Source organism: Ostrinia nubilalis, chromosome 13 (genome assembly GCF_963855985.1).
Source record: "Ostrinia nubilalis chromosome 13, ilOstNubi1.1, whole genome shotgun sequence".
Taxonomy (NCBI): domain Eukaryota; kingdom Metazoa; phylum Arthropoda; class Insecta; order Lepidoptera; family Crambidae; genus Ostrinia; species Ostrinia nubilalis.
In genome coordinates this window covers 8,088,095-8,107,890 of record NC_087100.1, presented here as the reverse complement: position 1 = coordinate 8,107,890, position 19,796 = coordinate 8,088,095, and the positions used below count along the sequence as shown (strand labels likewise).

General features: G+C 37.1%; 2 protein-coding genes and 1 long non-coding RNA gene across 3 annotated transcripts; all 3 read right to left on the bottom strand.

The window, feature by feature from the left end:
* Positions 1 to 10,001: 10,001 nt before the first annotated feature.
* Positions 10,002 to 10,958, bottom strand: LOC135077523 (cuticle protein 67-like). The gene is made up of 2 exons (XM_063972076.1): positions 10,855 to 10,958; positions 10,002 to 10,406 (listed from the first exon to the last, which is right to left on the bottom strand). Exons 1-2 carry the CDS (start codon positions 10,870 to 10,872, stop codon positions 10,068 to 10,070), a joined length of 357 nt encoding a protein of 118 aa, XP_063828146.1. The 5' UTR covers positions 10,873 to 10,958; the 3' UTR covers positions 10,002 to 10,067.
* Positions 10,959 to 11,763: 805 nt separating this feature from the next.
* On the bottom strand, positions 11,764 to 16,202 carry LOC135077297 (cuticle protein 16.5-like). Its single transcript, XM_063971831.1, has 4 exons — positions 16,094 to 16,202; positions 15,079 to 15,505; positions 14,038 to 14,054; positions 11,764 to 12,306 (listed from the first exon to the last, which is right to left on the bottom strand). The coding sequence occupies exons 1-4, from the start codon at positions 16,103 to 16,105 to the stop codon at positions 11,881 to 11,883; spliced, it is 882 nt and encodes a 293-aa protein (XP_063827901.1). The 5' UTR covers positions 16,106 to 16,202; the 3' UTR covers positions 11,764 to 11,880.
* A 699-nt stretch (positions 16,203 to 16,901) lies between these two features.
* Positions 16,902 to 19,431, bottom strand: LOC135077531 (uncharacterized). Its single transcript, XR_010258470.1, has 2 exons — positions 19,328 to 19,431; positions 16,902 to 17,195 (listed from the first exon to the last, which is right to left on the bottom strand). It is a non-coding gene; the product is annotated as an uncharacterized LOC135077531 (long non-coding RNA).
* Positions 19,432 to 19,796: the final 365 nt, after the last annotated feature.

Sequence of the window (19,796 nt, the reverse complement as noted above, 5' to 3'; positions counted from 1 at the left end):
CTTGTTTATTATTTATTCTCTTTGATTGAGTTACGTTAACGTACTCTACGCTTACCCTCTGACGTATTCTGCGTACTCAACCCCAGCGGCCTATTCCGCACCCTACGCCGCCGCACCTGTACCCTACGCCTACTCCGGTTACTACTTCAAATGATCAGCTCATACCCTTGTACCTGATTTCGACTACTCCAATATGACCTGACGTGTATAATATAGTTATTTCTGCATAAAAATTGTTTATTATTTATCTTTGATTAAGTTACGTTAACGTACTCTACGCCAACCCTCTGACGTATTCTGCGTAAACCGCTCCAGTGGGCTATTCCGCACCCTACGCCGCCGCACCTGTACCCTACGCCTACTCCGGTTACTACTTCAAATGATCAGCTCATAACCCTGTACCTGATTTCGACAACTCCAATATGACCTGACGTGTATAATATAGTTCTTTCTGCATAAAACTTGTTTATTATTTCTTTATGATTAAGTTACGTTAATGTACTCTACGCTTACCCTCTGACGGATTCCGCGTACCCCGCTCCAGTGGCCTATTCCGCGCCCTACGCCGCCGCACCTGTACCCTACGCCTACTCCGGTTACTACTTCAAATGATCAGCTCATACTCCTGTACCTGATTTCGACAACTCCAATATGACCGACGTGTATAATATAGTTATTTCTGCATAAAAATTGTTTATTATTTATCTTTGATTAAGTTACGTTAACGTACTCTACGCTTACCCTCTGACGTAAACTGCGTACTCCGCTCCAGTGGCCTATTCCGCGCCCTACGCCGCCGCACCCGTACTCTACGCCTACTCTGGTTGCTACTTCAAATGATCAGCTCATACCACTGTACCTGATTCACTCCAATGACCTGACGTGTAATGTGGCATAAAACTTGTTTATTATTTTCCTCTGATCAAGTTACATTAACGTACCCTACGCTTACTCTTGTTACCAACTGAAGTGATCAGCTCACACCCCGATTCCTGATGAGTTTGACATAAAGGTACTTGTCAGTTCACATAGGTGTGTGTGTCTCGAACGCAGAACCTCTGAGTCGAGATAATTCTACTCTCATACAGACCACGGAAGACCACCATTTCTTGAAAATAACTATAACCACAAAATAAAGAGAAAACGTTTCTATAAGTCTCATCTATGCCAAATAACTTTATTTATGCTTCTATGACTTTTCATTTGAAGCTTAATTGAGACGTTAATACAATGTTTTTCGGAAATATTGTTTATAGCAGGCGCAATGTAATACAGGCGACATTCTCAAGTTGAATCAAGGGCAACGCTTATCTGCATGTTGTAGCCGACGAGATCAATTGCTAACACTGTTTTTTACTGTCACTAAAACCTATTCGGCACCTGTTCTGGATACAAGTGAAAAATGTCAATGTACGAGTAATCTATACGAGTAAATAGATATTGAAATTTAATATCAGTGACTCGAATATTTACCTATTTTGTTACGATTTCTTGTGAACCTACCTGTTTAAAACATAATAATGCTTATGTGGGGAATCTATCAGACAATAGGTATTAGGTATGCATTATTGTTTATTGAACAACTAATTCCATTGTAGGCGTTTGATCCATTTTTTGCGAGTCCATCTTGTCATTGCAGTGTGGGCGGCTTAATAATTGTTTACAAACTGCTACGACCTTGTAGTTAAGTCAATATGCGACGCGACAATTATGTACAAGTAAACAACATGACAAGAAGAAAGATTCATTTCAGGTTTCTGGTGAAGACAACAAGATAACTTAATTGCCTCGTTCGCTATCAATTTACGAAAGGCCTTTTCTTTAGTCTGGATATTACGGTATCTAGCATATGGTATCTAGCTCCGTTTAAACAAATGTTAATCACTTTAAGTAAAAAAAATGATTTCACTAAGATGTAAGAGACCAAATCAGTGTTTTAGCTTAAACATAATCAATCTTGTCTACTAAGGCTGAGTTGCACCACCAACTTTAACCGTATCCATAACGATAACCTGTGTTTTTTGTATGGAGTTTGACAGATTTTTGACGTTTGTCGAAGTTAAATTAAGATGGTGCAACTCAGTTTAAGACATGATGTTGACTCAGGTACAATAAAAACAGGCTTATAGGCGGAACGGAAATTTATTGTGACATTAAAAATGTACGAACGCTGCCAATCAATTTTAATTCAGTGCTCAGTAGATCTTGCTGTACTGGACGGGCTGATACGCCGCGTACGCTGGGTAGCCAGAGTACGCCAGTGGGGCCCCATACGTCAGCTGGCCCGCCGGGCCGTAGTACTCGACGCCTGGAGCGTACGTCAGAGGGGCCCTGTACGCGATAGGCTGGGCAATTAATCCAGGCTCAGGCGCAGGAGCGGCAAAGGCGAGGGCCAGGATGGCGAAGAAAGACAACTGAAAAAAGAAAACAAAAAAATAGGCTTTTATAACAGATTTTACATGGCACGTTTTACCGTATACCAATGGTTGGGGACAATAATATGAGTCTTAGGAAGTCCACTCATTCACTATATCAAACCCTTTTCAATGGTTTATCACTTCCATGTTTTGAAGCAAATAATGAAATTACATTCATATTTAATTTTTCTAATATTTTATACAATAGCACTTTTCTATTGAAGTATGTAGTCATAATTTTACATGTGAGTTACGTTTATTATATCACTAAAATCTATAGGCAATATCGTTTTCCTGTCAGCAATTCTATACAGAGTATTGACCTCGAAGTTTTCTGAAAAGATACTAATAGATACAATGATAAGAATATTTGTTGAGGAAACATATTTTGTACAGATTCAAAGGGGAGTATTGATTGATTACATTTCATTGAACTGTTTGTATCTTAGATAAATAGAATATTAACTCGGGCGAAAACTTACGACAATTACACGAGGTCAATAACACAATACACCTTATAAAACATGATTCTGTGATAGTTACTTAAAAAACATTACTATAGATCGTTTCATTCACAAAGACGCACCCCACCACTTTTTGGTTGAGGGAAGCGCGGGGTGCGGGGAGTTTGATCCGAGCAATGAGCATCATTATACTTAGTACTTAGTGTGCGTGTGCACTTATGGATACTGTCATGTCTATGCATGACGTGTCCATAGAAACAAATTGTTTACTAATCTCCACCAAGTCGAGCAAAAAAGCGGCACGGCCGTACCATCCTTTTCTCGAAGCAATTCAGGCCATTTTCGACCGCCTGTAACTTCGTTGTGGATAAAACTAGAAGGCTGAATTTTCATTAGCTATGCAGGCATTGTAAAGACACGGTATATTTAAAATTTCATTCAATTTGAACCAGTAGTTTAAGAATTATAACGGGTCAAAGTTACTTAATTTTGTCACTCACTGACTCACTGACTGACTCACCGATCATCAAAATTCTAAGGCACTTCTAGCAGACCTAGAAGCTTCAAATTTGGAATATAAGTCTGGCGCACAATTTATAAACGCAGTAAGTAACACGTGAACAGTTTCGAGAAAAACGCGATCAAAGTTGAAATTTTATTTTGGGGTGTCTACAATTAGTTACGCAAATATTTGTAAAAAAAAATATATGGGCTTATAGAGCTAAACTCAAAGTTTATTTTGATATGAGTTTTTTGTATTTTAATTAATATTTTGTATTTAAAATTATTAAAAAACTGTTTATGTTATGGATTAACTAAGTTTTCGTTCGATACTTACTACCCATGAATGCAGTATGATTGTTCCTTACTGCGTTTATCAGTAGTTTTCGTTACTTACGGTACATGTGTTAAATGATTGATTTAAATTTTAGTTCTTACAACGTAATATATGCGCCTTATCTTTACAACTTACTGCATTTATGAGTGGGAGTGTGAATCAAAATAATTTATCAAAACTTTAAATGCGCAGTAATAATACAATTATACTGCGCTTATCATAAGCCAATAACGCTTTCATGTTGAACTTTCCCAAATGACCAAGGGGTAAATGAAACAAGTATTACAAAATAATTGCTGAGATCGCTTGTTATTCAATCAAAAATTAAGATATGACACCCACTTTTAGATCTTAATATACCAATCTAATAAAATAAAGACTCGGTCGTTCGTTTCGTCCACTGCTGGACAACGGCCTCCCCCAAGGATTTCCACAAAGACCGGTCCTGTGCCGCTCGCATACAGGCACCTGCCGCGACCTTCACCAGATCATCGGTCCACCTAGTGGGAGGCTTGCCCACGCTGCGTCTTCCAGCTCGTGGTCGCCACTGAAGAACTTTCCTGCCCCAGCGGCCATCAGACAACTTATAGTGTCTCCAATCTTCAGAGGAGTGGGTACATCACGGCATTTGACATGATTTTTGTCTTGTCCATTAAAGACCCATTTGTTGAGAGGCTCTATTGAGGCAATCGAGCATTGAGCTTAGATCCTCCACGGTCTCAGCCATGACTACGATATCGTCCGCGAATCAAAGATGGGTGATGTACTCGCCGATGATATTTATTCCCAATCCGCTCCAGTCCAGAAGCTTGAAAACATCTTCCAGGGTGGTAGTGAACAGTTTTAGAAATATTGTATCTCCCTGTCTGACCCCTCGCTGCAACTGGAGTCCTGATCCCGGAGACGGACTGACATTGTGGCGTTTTCGTACAAGCCCTTCAACGATTATATCTATAGTAAATTTGGCACCGTTGGAGAGACTGTAGCTTGAAGAGAGAAGTCTTTCTCATAGACCACAAATGCCAGACAAAGTTGCTGATTATTCTCCTCAGTTTTCTGCCATAGATAAGTATGTGGTCTATCGTACTAAAGCCTTATCGGAAACCGGTTTGTTCGGGAGGCTAGATGTCGCGTGAAACCATTCGTGATGAGTCTCAAAAACAGAATCAGAAGTGAGATGGGTAAAAAATAAATTCTTCAACAAGGTTTTGTTGCCTTTTTTGAAGAAGAGTATCACCACACTTCTGTGCCATGCCGTAGGCGTTTTTCCCTCAAGGATGACAGAATCGAATAGCTTCTAAAGAGCCTTTAGTACCGGCGTTCCGCCTGCTTTCAGAAGCTCAGCCGTGATTCCATCATCGCCCGGTGCCTTGTTGTTTTTCAGCTGTTTGAGAGCCATTCTAATCTCGTACAGACACCTCCGGGATATCTTCGGTAGGATAGTGTTGGGTCAATCTAGCTGTTGGGTCTTCGGCTAGATTTGTGACAGGTTTTCAACTTTTTCCAATAACGTAAGAGTCAGTCACTGCGTTCATAACATGTTAACACCTAGGCAGCACTCTGACAATCCTTAGTATGTACGCAGTATAATTGTAATTACTGCATTAAATTAAGTACGAGTCATCTGTTTTTCCTATGGAAACATAATATCAGTGTGTGTTTAAGTGGAATTACTGCACATATACTATGTGCAAGGTGAACTTAACAATTGTAGAAACATAATAAGAAAGATGTAATTGGCACATACTGCACTATTACTGTGTAGCAAATTAAGTAAGCGCGAGTATTCATGTAATATTAAGTTATTATGTGCTCTTACTGCTAACATAGTATGTGAAGAAACCTAAAATATGCTCTTTACTGCGTTTATGATAATATGTATCTTCCGTTCTAAGATAGATAGAAAAAAACGGGTCTTTGATTCTTATAGATCGCGATGTCAGGATTCATAATATTCAAAACAATCATAAATGCAGTAAGTGGTACTTACTGCGTTTATAAATTGTGCGGCAGAAGTAGTGTTTGGTGTATGAATCAAGGAAAAACTAAAATATTTGGGGGCACGGTAGTGCAACCGCCAAGTCGAGTAAAATTTTTCAATTTCGGTCCAGTTTTCTAGATACATAACTGCTGTCTACAAAATACAAAAACCGGCCAAGTGCGAGTCGGGCTCGCACACCGAGGGTTCCGCCGTACAAACGTAGCGGTTTACAATTTATGACGTATTAAATCAAATTACTTACTTGATTCCGTTGCGAGTAGTGGCGAATTTCAAAATATGCGGTATGATTATTTTTTATTTATTTATTTTTCCTATATTTGCATTATAGGTAGGTACCTACCTCAGCGTTTTGAATTTTTGCGTTGATTTAGAATTTCTCACAGTTTAGAGGCAATTAGATTTAAGAAGTGTTTGATATGAATTTCAACTTTAATATCTCTACGCGTTCATGTGAAAAAGGGTAGGTAGTAAGTTTATAATTATTAAAAAAATATTTTATGTCATGTAAGCAAAAATAATATTTTAAATTTTATATAACTTCAAATTTATCATTTTCGCAATTTTTCCTTTATCTGTACTATATAACGTTGCTTCGTGCCGAATTTCAAGATTCTGAGTTCACAGGAAGTACCTTGTAGGTTTTGATTCCCTAGCGTATGACGGAAATTCGTCTAAGGTGTCGGTATAAACTGCTGTATCTTTTGATCGCGTTAACTTAGAAGTTTGATTTTTTTACTTCTTAAAGGGACAATAGATCTAGGTATTTGGTATAAATTTCAATTTGATACCTTTATTCGTTCGTGAGAAATAAGGTAGTAAGTTTCATTTTATTAAAATATTTTTATTATATTATATAACTAAAAAAATGTAATTTTCGCAATTTTTCCTATATTTGCATTATATGACAATGCTTTATGCCAAATTTCAAGATTCTGAGTTTACGGGAAGTATCCTGTAGGTTTTGATTCCTTTGCGAGTGTCGAAAATTTGTTGAAAATATCGACATAATCGGCTGTATCTTTTGATTGGCTTGTCTTAGAAGTTTGATATTTTCACAGCTTAAAGGGACAATAGACCTGAGTATTTCATGTGAATTTCAGCTTGATACGTTCACGCGTTCTTGAGATAAAGGGTCTTGACAGACGGACGGACGGACAACAAAGTGATCCTATAAGGGTTCCGTTTTTTCCTTTTGAGGTACGGAACCCTAAAAAGAAATGAGATTTGGGGGCACGGTAGTGCAACCGCCAAGTCGAGTAAAATTTTTCAATTTCGGTCCAGTTTTCTAGATACATAACTGCTGTCTACAAAATACAAAAAGAAATGAGATCCCATCAAAAACAATACTTGTCAAAAAAAACAAGTCTCGCAACTCAGTTGTTCTACGGTAAAAAGTTGTGAGATCCATGTAATACCAAGGCCAGGCCAGGAAATCTTTAACGTTTTACATAAATATATTGACTTGGCCATCGCATGAAAACACGTGTAAATCAATTATTTAGTGCGATGGCCAAGTCAATAATTTATGTAAAACGTTAAAGATTTCCTGGCCTGGACTTGGTATTACATGGATCTCACAACTTTTTACCGTAGAACAACTGAGTTGCGAGACTTGGTTTTTTTGACAAGTATTGTTTTTGATAGGTAAACTATGTCCAAGTGCGTGTCGAGCCACGCGCATTGTAGGGTTCCGTCACTAACACAATATATTTCAGAAGCAAGTAACTTAATATTTTTTTCTAAGGAATTTTTATTAGGTAAGAAATTTTATAATACATGAGATAAACGACTATTACTCTTAAACTAACTATTAATCTATCTTAACCATTACAGTTTTCCTTAAAAGTTCATAAAAAGCACTTATTATGAATTTTCCCAGATTTTTTTAAGCCAACAGTTTAGTTTTTAGAGGGGGAAGGGGGGACGCCCTACTCGAACAAAATTTTGCACCTTAAACTTTAATATTTTGAAAATCGAAAAATAGTCTTAAAAACCCCTAAAAATTATTGTCTATACCTACATCAGAATAAAATATGGGCTATAATTTATAACGATCTGTGACGAGCTAATTTTGCAAGCCATGGGAAAAAGCTAGTCTAAAATAAGAATGTCTTACCAGTTTGAACATGGTGCTGGGTTGGTTCACAAGGGTGAGTGATGCCCTTCTGAGGGCCGCAGGGCTTATATACTCGTATCGCCCAGTTAGCGGCAACGGACCCCATTGACCTTATTATTACAGCCAATGCAAAAAGGGAACAGCATTGTTGACATTTGGAAATTGTATTTTTAGATATACGCCTTAAGAATTTACGTGCTTGGTTATTTTCCACTCTGGAAATGAAACTGACAGACCAAAATAAACTGCATGTTTAATGTTTGTAAGTGTAGGCCTACGCTAAAGCCAGTTTGTAAAAAATTCTAAATTAACACTTTTTCAACTATTGAACGGAGTCAATAAGGAGTTAACCAGTGGTGAGAATAACAAATTTTTTTTTAAGTGAAAAGTTAGTAACTTTGTAATTATAATAAAATTCATCAACATTGTGTGCAAGGTATAACTTAATTATATGCACCGCACACCCATCACACGTCTATGCAGGCACTTTTATACCATATTTTCCCAAAATAAGAGTTAGGCACTAGATGGTTCTTGCCTTACAAGAACAAATTAAAAGTCAATGAAGTCCAAACGACTAAATCAAACAAACACTAAACAGCAAAAAAGAAGACAAACTGTATCATTTATTACCTACTATAACAGTGACATCCTATCCTACTAATATTATGATGTCTGGATGTCTGGATGTTTGTTACTCTTTCACGCAAAAACTACTGAACGGATTTTGTTGAAACTTTACATTATTATTGTTTATAACACAGATTAACATATAGGCTATAATTTACGACGATATGTGACAAACTGAATTTCAACAAATAAATAAGACGTGGGTAAAAAGCGCCATCTATCGTCATTGGTAAAAATCTACAGAGCTGGACAAAAATTTTTGACATTCGTAAATATTCATGCGGGGGAAGCCGTGAAACGCCATCTATCAACATCATTAGTAATAAAACGAGGTCCACGCGTACGAAGTCGCGGGCAGCCGCTAGTAAATCAATAAATAGTTAACGTATGCGCAGGAGTGCATAACACCGATCACGCGGCGACCTTGAGCCAGAGGAGTTATCTCCACGCACGCTGAAGAACTAGCTTACTGAACCAGTTGCGCTTCCAGACGCTTTGGGAATTGTATAGAGTTGATACAACTCAAATACTTTTATTTTGGACCACAATTACTTCTTTTTTATTTGATCACCAATTTTCCTTTTGATTACATTGTAGCATTCACAAGAAAAACTTACAAAAATGACACTTGTTAAATGCAAACTTATTTTTACTACATAATTGCACCCATCTTACTTTAACAAAGATCTGTCAAACTCCATACAAAAAGCACTAGTTATTGTTATGCTTAAAATATGGTGGTGCAAAAAATATATAATAAAATAAATAAATAATAAAAGTTTTTAACAAGACCCGTTTAATGCTAAGGTTGTACCGACATGGGCTTCAGTTCATAAAGTAACTGAGATTTCAACGCTAGGCTAAGCCTGTCATGTAGACAATATTTGTCACAAAAAAATGTTTGTCTTCAAAAACCGAACTCCGGCAATGTCAGCCGGAAATAAAAAAATAACTCAGCCTTAGTGGAGTAAGTGTACGATAGTTTATTTTAATCACGTCATCATCATCATCATTTCGGCGATAGGATGTCCAATGCTGAACATAAGTCTCCCCCAATGATTTTCATAATTACAGGTTGGTAGCGGCCTGCATCCAGCGCCTTCCTGTTCGTGGTATAAACATCTCCAGATGAATCTATATAACTTCGTTGTTGATAATGTTTATAGCATATTAAGTGAAAGAAATATACTCGTTTTTATATTATGCAGACCAAGATCTATTTTATTTTAAGTGATACTAAAATATTATAAAAACACCTATGCTTATTAACATAAATAATTAGCAATCATTAATATTTAAGTAATATTAAAGCACATCCATTTGTAAGATAGCCTCAACGTTTATATCAACTGTAATCACTTATTTAAAAACACATCTGAAAATACAATTTGTTTTTTAGTTGCGTCAAACGATTCCTATTAAATTAACAATTGAGAGTCGAGTCGAGTCACACTCTACACTCAAAGATACAGTCAAGCTTATTTGATTTCAATATTGAAGTTCTACCACAGCTATTAAAACAATAAAACGTAACTTAAAACTTTCAATACATTTATTTATGAATTAAAATATCACATTGTCACAGTAAAAAACGTACAACTCATCGACGGTAGTAGTAATCGGCGGCGTATGCATACGGCAGACTGTACGCCAGGGAGGGACTAGGGTTAACCACCGTTGGAAAGTAGTCTTGGACGCTGTAGCTTGACCCGTAAGAGTAGGCTGACACTGTCGAGTACGGGACAGTGGCGGGGTAGGCGGCTGGCACGGCGGGGGCCACGGGGGCCACGGGGGCCACAGGGGCTACTGGGGCTGCCACTACAGAGGCGGCGGGGCTGAGGTACTCGTATGCGGCGGAGGTGTAGGGTGACGCAACTAAGGGTGCGCTGAAGACGAAAGGCTCGGCTGCTGTTGTGGCCAGCAACGCCATGATTGTTGCCTGTGAACCAAAATTATTACATTTGTAATAGCAGGGAATAAAACAGCAGTGCTTTCTATGTGCTGTTCTCGTTCATATGTCATTTAAGCGATGATAGAGTCTCATCAAGGTGATAAAATAAATATACAGTAATTATCATTTTTTTACTAAGACTGCTATTCTAGCAGTTGTGATAACAAAATACAGATTTGCGGATGTTTAAAAAAATGTGTAAAAATAGATATAAATATATTACACGACGCTTTATTGACGACAAATGCGGATGCCAAACATTTTTTGCGGTAATATCATTTGCATTAGTCACTTAATTACTCGTACCGATAAAATGTAACTCTACGATTCTATAATATATTCCATAAAAACGTATGCTCACACTGTCATAACATTTTTTGACCAATTTTGAACGAATCGCTTCACTCTAATAGAAAGTATTTAAAGAAGTGCTTACCAATGCAATTTTTGACATTTTGTATAATGTTATTCTTTGGTACCGCCGCCTGTTAGATTTGACTCTTCAAAATGCACTGACTGACATAAAAACGTGTTTCCTTTTATATTTGTCCCACTTTAAATGAAAATACAAATCAGTATGTGTGAAAAAAAATTGATTCTTTGTGTGGCATCGCCAAGGTTTCGTTGAATAGCTATGGCGAAAACAAAAGAATGTATAATCACAGTAGAACATACCTATGTGTGCCGAAATTGTTAGTGTAATTAGAGATCATTCTGAGAGGCAGGATACATCCTTTTAAATGAGTGGTGTTAAACTATTACTAAAAAAATAACCGATTATACAATAGAAAGAGCCTACTTTAAAAAAACATTTTGAAGAAATATAATGTAACTTTATTGTAACTTATATTTATTTAACACTTCTAAAAATATTTTCGTTCATGTACGGAACCAATATCGACTTACAGCGATTTTATGGCCTTCACTTGGCAAGAAACAAAATTAAACTGTTTCCAAGTGGAAGTACCTAAATGTCTTTCGGAGATAAATATTCGGTATAAATATTTGACTGTGTGAGACAATTCTGTAATGTTTAATCGTCTAAATATAAGTTCAATTTATGGACATAAGGTAATATTTTCCGTTTAGATTTGTTATGGTTTTAAAGGTTCTTGTAATTTAATTTTACAGTAAGATCTGAATATCTCCTATTTTTTCATGAATTAGTTGGTCAAGGAACTTAACTTTGAACCAGGACTTAGTTGTACCCAATCCCGGGAGACAAACTTTCATTGTTGAGGTTTAAAGACTAATTAAACTTAATGGTAGGTCTTTAGCTAATCAATAGTACTTAGTCAAGAGCGAGAGGCAAATCTTATCATCAAAGTTCAATAAAAAACGGTCGTATTTGTTCACTTCGTTTATTTCAGAGATTCTTATAAGGTGTTATCATGGTTGTAAAGATTTCATAGAATTGTTACATGACATAAGAATTCTCTTCTTCAAATCGACTATTTGGTGTTCACTTCTTCTTTAAAAAGAAAGAAGAGGCCGCGTGGGGGTAGCTTGAGCTGTAGTAAGCTGGGGCAGAGACGGCGACAGGGGCGGCAACGGATGCATGGTAGGCAACGGGCGCGGCGGCGACGGAGGCAGAGTAGGCGACGGGCGCGGCGACGGATGCGGAGTAGGAGACGGGGGCGGCGACGGATGCGGAGTAGGCGACGGGCGCGGCGGCGACTGGGGCGGCGACTGAGGCGGAGTAGACTGGAGCAGAGTACGCTACGGGGGCGCTGTAGGAGACAGCTGGGGACGAGTAGACCACGGGAGAGGAGTAGCTGTACGATGATGGGTAGCTCACTGAAGCCACCGCCGGAGCCGAGTAAGCTACGATAGGCTCGTAGAGGCTAGGCTTGGCAGCCGCGAGGCCGAAGACGCAGGCAACAAGGAGCTGAAACAAATGATACGGTTTTACAGTGCGGTTTGTTTAGACAACAGCGGTGGAGACCCTTCCAACCAAAGTGCTTTTTGAATCTCTTTGCTCTTTGATATGGAGGGAAAGGAACTATCTTCACAGTTTGGGAAAGTAATCACAGATTTGATTTAACTAACTCGTCTCAATAAAATCTATGTTGCACTAATTATATCACGTCAGAAGCTCATAAAGTGTGACATTATGCTCGTGCTCAGATAAGAAAAATATTTAAAAAATTAAGCATTTAATTTAATATTCACCGAAGAGTGTATATAGTATAAGGGTGACTTACCAGCTTGAACATTTTGGTAGACGGTTGAAGACCAAGTGATGATATGCGCATCTTCATTTCAGATTATATACGTTTCTAGGAAACCGGACCTAATCCAAATCTAAGTGGGTGCAATATTTTGAAATTAATAACCCAAACGTCATTGACTTAATATCTAAAATAGTGTAGCAAAATGTGACTATTAACAAAAAACATTAAATTTTTACATTCAATTTCAAGGTGAATCTGCAAAAACTAGATCACGTATCTGAATAAATAAGTGAATCAATCGACGTTTTAGGAAAGATTATGTAAAATGGATCATTTAGGTATGTTTCCGCGTTTTATGACTTAGATAATATCTCATTTGCCGATATGTAGCCGAAAACTTGTTACAAATCGTATTAAGCATATTGAGGTTTACGGTAATATTATATTAGGTACATTGTTGACTCTACATCAAGGTAAACACTTGCCCCTTACTAATAAAAAGTTACACTCATATTGAACGATATTAAAATAAAATTTCCATATTAAACGTCACTTTAAACTAGTTGTACACGCACAACGCGCGTGTAAGTTTTATTAGTAAGGGGGTAGGCATCTTATGCATTTTTAGTAGGATTGATTTTTTAACCAATGTGTATAAAGTCGGATGTGCTGTAAACTGTATAACATGAAGGGTATTACATTATTATTATAATGGAGTTCATTCTATTGCGATCAATATTGACTCGGACATAAGTAGGTAATAGTTTGCGCCCTCTATTATAAATAAATACCTAATAAATATCCTTGGACATTTTACACTACGCTTCTAGTCCCAAACTAAGCAAAGCTTGTACTATGGGTACTAGACAACGGATATAAACATACTAAAATACTTTTTTTTTGTAAATACATACATATTATACATAGTAACACCCAGACCCGTCACAAAAATTAAAAATCATAATTTCAATTTCTGCCCGGCCGGGAATCGAACCCGGGACCTCTCGGCACAGTAGTCCATTTCCGAACCACTACACCAAACGGCCGACGATATTATGATTATGTAATACGTGTTCACAATGCATGTGCATTGTCCCCTAAAAATACCCTTGGTTTTGGTCTTGGTTAGTAACTACTTAACCGAATGGTCATATAATGGCAAGAAAGTGATCACTTATGGTTTTAAATTATCTACGAGTATCTACTCATGCAATATGTAACTAACTTGGTCCAAGCAATTGCAACTGTTTGAAATAAGTAACTAAATATCCTCCTTCTAGGTTATCTCCATACTTTACCTAGAAATAGGTTTAAATAACTTTTAGTTAAATTATGATTAAAATGATTTCGCTTTTAGATCAATTATTATCTACTTACGCAATGCCCAAAATCCTTCATTTGCATTTTCATGTCCCGTGAAAATGTTAGGCTCATCATGACTCTACCCTGACCCCGTCACCTCCTGCAATATATTTTTGCGACTAATGTCTTATAAAAATGCATCAGTATTCTTTCAGCAACTTATTGCTTTACTTTTCTTTCTTTCTTTCCTTCCTTATTTCTTAATGTAGGTACCTACTTATTATAGAAATTACCCTTTCGTATTGTATGGGTGGATTGTAACACTGAATTTGCTATGGTAGATACGCCATAGAATCTTCCTACACACTAAAACAATATTTATATTATTCTTAATGCGATAAAATACGTCTCTCACGTTTAGGCTTTAAGAAGCCTACATTAAGAAAGAAGGAAGGAAAGAAAGAAAGAAAAGTAAAACTTACTGATATCGTAGTGAATATTTCATGCCTCGTATTCATATTATCTCATACTTACTTTACCTTTCTTTGACGAGCCGAAGTAATGCTGAATCCGATCCGAGTACCCACTACAGGCCTCTGAGTAATTAATTATGCAAATGGCACTATTAATAATAAAATAATAAGTAACTCAATAGAGTTCTAGATATAGTAGATTTAAAGAATTATTATTAAATGTTACGAGTATGTGAAATGTTATCATTTATTATTAGTTTGATATCTTTAATCGACGCGGCGATGTGGTTGCCTACTGTGTTTATTTATTTATTTATTATTAGGCATACACAACAAGTAACAATCATAAATAATACTACTACTCTGCATTAAACTCGGGGCATTTGTCTCAGTAATCAAGGCATTGGGCTGCTTATCATGACGGTAGACACAGGGTTTTAAATACACTTAATTGATGTTTTTATTGTTAACTTTATATACTAAATGGTTCCGACCGATAGGTAATGTATTCGTTGGATATCCTATAGCTAACTGTGTTAGCGTCATTATAGAGTAGGCATTGGACTATATTCCTCAATAATACACTTTATTTTTATCATAGGTTCTCACAGTAAAAAGTTTGTGTTAATAATAAATCATTTATTTTTCATAAAAACTAAAAATACATATTACAAACAGTCTGAACAATGACTTTGTTACATATTTCTTAGCGTTTCTTCCAGTAGTAAGCGGGCTGGTATGGGTATTCCACTGGGCTTTCGGCGGCGTAGGCAACGGGGGCTTGTACGGCGGAGTAGGAGACAGGGGCGGAGTAGGCGAGGGATGCTGGGGCAGAGTAGACAGGCGCTGCGGCAGGGTAGACGGACGCAGGTGCTGCGGCAGGGTAGACGGATGCAGGTGCTGCGTAGACGGATGCAGGAGCTGAGTAGACGGACGGTGCGGCGGCGGTGTAGGCGACAGGAGAGCTGTACTTTATGGGGGCGCTGTAGGCGGCAGGGGCGACGTTGTATGAAGGGGCGGAGTAGACCACTGGGGAGTATGAGACCTGGGGCGCTACAGCTGAGTAGGCCGAAGGAACCAGATTGCTGGCTTTGGGTCCGGCGGCGGCAAGTCCGAGGACTGCGAAAACGGCAACGATCTGTAAACAAAATACTATTTTAATTCTTCAATAATATGACAAAAACGTCTTTTACATTTTATTTGAGATGATTACTTTTTAAAGAGCAAACTAATTTCCATACACGATAATGATCTTTTCAGTAAAAACTGTGACTAAACACGCTCTCATTTTCCCGTTGGTTAAAAGATTTGTTATCAGATTCAAAATCTAACAAAAATTCCACCAAATTAAATTTATGCAAGAAGTGAAGTTAACTATCGATAGCAACGTCCAAATGTGTAATTTTTGAATAAATCGAGATATTATTAAATTAGCAAAGATGAACTTAATTGATATGCAACATTAACATAATCGGCATGGCTACAGCTAGATTGCACTATTTTACATAATTAGGTTATAGTTACCTACCTACTTGCTGTTTATAACATCAAAAAGGTGCCCATGTAAAAAAAAAATATTTTATTTCAAAGATCTTTTTACGTAATAGTATTTTTACTTATGAGTTAATTAAACATATTGTTGTAAAATAAAATTATTTTTATGGGCAGATAATCATCGTCAAGGCAAATATTTCCCATCGTATGTCATTCCATCAAATACACTTACCTGCTTGTACATGATTGACAAATGATTTCAGACTGTTGTGCACTGAATGATGATGCTCCCATTCGCGACAGCTATTTTATACGATTTATCAAAACCTGACCACCACCCAAAATACATTTATTTGCCAGACATCAAAGGAGGTCTAACAGATTGTTTTAAGACTCAATTTTCATCATTCAGGACATTGGTAAAATGGAACAAAGAAAAAATTTGTTCTGTCAAATATTAACTTCAAGGCTAAAAGCCAAAACGTGACTAATTTACTCCATTTTGCTAATATCTGTAGCGATGTTACTGATATGCTTAATATTGCCGATATGGGTCTTAACACCCCATAAAATCTTTCTATGAAATCTGTGATTATCGTATAGGTAGATCTACATTTTGGTCAAGGTTATTGTATTATTCAATGTTAATAAATGTAGAATACTCGTATATTTGCTGTGGCATCTGTGGTAAGAGTACCTACCTAAACGGCGCGTCGTGAAAAATAAGCTGAATAGGCGTCAGGAGTGTGTAGGCATTAGGCTGTAGGCAACGGGGGCTGTGTAAGTACACTAACTAGGAGAAGGTGTAGGACTGTAGGCTATGGTTGCTAGAGCCGATATGCTATTAGTAAGAAGGACGATATAAAATAATTTATCAATACCGACTATTAGTAGTTTAATTTTCAAGATTATGACTTAAACGACATTATGGCGTTAACGTTCTGCCTTGTGTTATAAAAAAAATTGTTGAAATCATTTTACTAGAACTTCTCAAGAGTTAAAGTTACTTTGCTTAAATCAAGGGATAATGAAAAGACAACTTGGTTTTATAGAGTGTAATTCACTTTCTTAGCTAAGTACTACATTTGGTCCAGTATCGTTAATTATAAATAAACTTCATTATGATATACGCGTTGAGGCATCTAAATATAGTAAGAGTAAGGCGCGGCGTAAGAATAAGCGGAATAGGTGACGGGGGAGTAGGCGGAGTAGGCGCTGTAGGCGAGGGGGACTGTGTAGGCTGCGTAGGGGGCGCTGTAGGCAGCCACGGGAGCCGAGTACGTGTAGACGAGGGGCTTAGCGGCGGCAAACGCCATCAGGGCAGCGAGGATCAGCTGTTGAGAAAAAAAAACGTTAATGTCCAGGAATATAGAGCCTATTGGGGGAGGGCTATGTTCGTTTCGTCAGTCGACATTCTGTGGCTAAATGATGATGTTGATGATAAAAGATCCGCGTTTACCACAGGTGTGTAAAATTAAAAAAAAAATTATATATTTATTCATTACACCCAAAAATATTTACGCAATTTACGATTATAATATAAAAACATAAAAGTACTTTAGTTTACACACAAAAGGAAAAATCTACCTGAAAATTAGCCATCTGAAGTGAAATATAGAAGTATTAAAAAATTGTTAAACTACTAGTTGCAGTGTTTTAAATAAAAAAAAATGCACAATGCTGACTATGACTACATAGGAAGACTGTCTGCAAATGGTGGGACAATGCAACCCAATTACGTGGTTAATTTTACAGTGCAATGAGGAATCGAATTCGTTAAAGTGACAACAGAAGATGTAGAATTGTAGTCGAATGTAACAAATTAGGAGTTCAACCAAAAATGAGACTAGCTCTCGTTTTAGTTGTCTGGCAGACGCCTTTTTCGCAAATCCAGTCAATAATAAAAATGGGCCTGATGCCTTTTACACTGTCAAACTAATAGGTGGGCATTAAGAATCAATGGAGTGCTAGTCTGAGACCAACGTGCGTCATCCATTATCTGCCGTAACTGGTCATGCTCGTGTTATTAAATATAGAATACGTATTCTTTTCTTCTGTGGAGGTGTGGGTTGCATCCTTGCATCAAAACGTGTCGATATATATGAACAAAAGAAAAGCGTTAAAAGCTTTATACACGCGAGACGATGATACACGAGCGCTAGTTACTCATGAACGACGTCATATCGGGAGAAAAGTAACAAATTTTAGGCATCACCTAACTTTAACCGTCGTGACTATAACGATAACCTGTGTATTTTGTATGGAGTTTGACAGATTTTTGACGTTTGTTAAAGTCAAAGTAAGATGGTGCAACTCAGCCTAAGGGTGGATTCGACCAAACAAGAGTAAGATTCGCACAGAATAAATCGTCAGTTTTGACATATTTCCCATACTGAAACTGTCAATTACCAGGAGTTACGCCCGTATTCACAAACGATGCTTGCTTAAGTGAAGCAAGAAATCGAACGCACAGGGTTGAATAGAGCTCTGTGATTGGCTCGTGTGTCGTCCTGTGCGTCCACGCGCACTGTGAGACATCATAGTAATATTTGTGAATACGGGTGTTATTCTCGGATAAAAGTTTGGTAGAATCGGGCCTAAGAATTTCTAGATAACTAACTAGCTTTTGCCCGCTGCTTTATTCGCCCGCGTGAAATTCAGTGCCACAATTGTGTCGAACTTATCGACAAGACCTAAAAAGTAATGTATTAATCCAGATATATTAATTTTATATGTGGCAGTTTTTAGTAAAAAAAAACAAAATAATGTCAAAAGTGTCAATAACATCTAAAAGACTATAACATTAATAGATTTTAAGCTTGCTCTATCTATAAGTAAGTAAGTGTAGCGAGCCTAATTTAATGAGGGCCACGGAAAAACTTCTATTAAAGTTAGTAGGTATAAATGTTTAGGTATATCAGTACATAATAAAACACGTCCTAGACATTTGTATAATTTATACTGTGCATATCTACCAGATCGCACCTGCTAAATGCAAATAATTATTGATTTGCATTATAAAATATCAAAGCACACAAAACGCTTTTATTACTTTACTATGCAGGCTAATTTAAGCGAAATTTACAATCGTAAAATATAGAGCTGACAAATTATCATAATAAAGCTTTTTTGTCGACGCATCTGCGATTAAAAATTTAGTTTTTTCCCTTTATTGAGTTTGTAGATTTTATTTGTAGAGTGATAATATACCGGTCAATCACAAACTGAACTTTATGGCAAGATAGAGTTTAATAAAAATATTTAAATAGTGCACGAAACACTAAAACTAGATCAACATCTATTGTAAGTAGGCTAATTTTACATAAATTTAGTAAGAACAAGTTTTCAGCGTTGAAATGTGAAAATTATGTTAAATGCACTTAATGGAAATCGCCGTAATATGTTAAAAGTGCAAATTATCTAGAAAAGTGCATAAATATTGACTTAAATAATAACAAGTACTCACAAGCTTGAACATATTGATTGTTTGTATTGTGAATGTCGGTTGTACACTGACTGATGAGACTAAGTCCAGGCCATATATAAGGGTTCACTGATGACCCCATTGTCTTGGCATCGGTCCGGCGTTTGCGCACCTTGGAGTACCATCAAGCGAAAAAATAAGTGCACGTTTTTAATCCTTAGGTCGATGCAGTAAGGGCGAGTGATGGGTATGTCAACGTGAAATTGTGAACTCTGTCAGTTTATAATATAACGCGTTAGATTGTAAACTAACAGTGGGTTAGGTTAGGTTAGATTGTAATTTAACTACGTCAGATTATAATCTGACGGAATTCACAATTTTACGGTGACAGGTACATATTTTTGTACCTTGGTGTACCTATACGTGCGATGCCGCGATCGGGACTCGTACGCGATTAGAATACCTACTTGACCAGTTAGAGTCATGACAGGATGTTTGCCGAATGTCATTC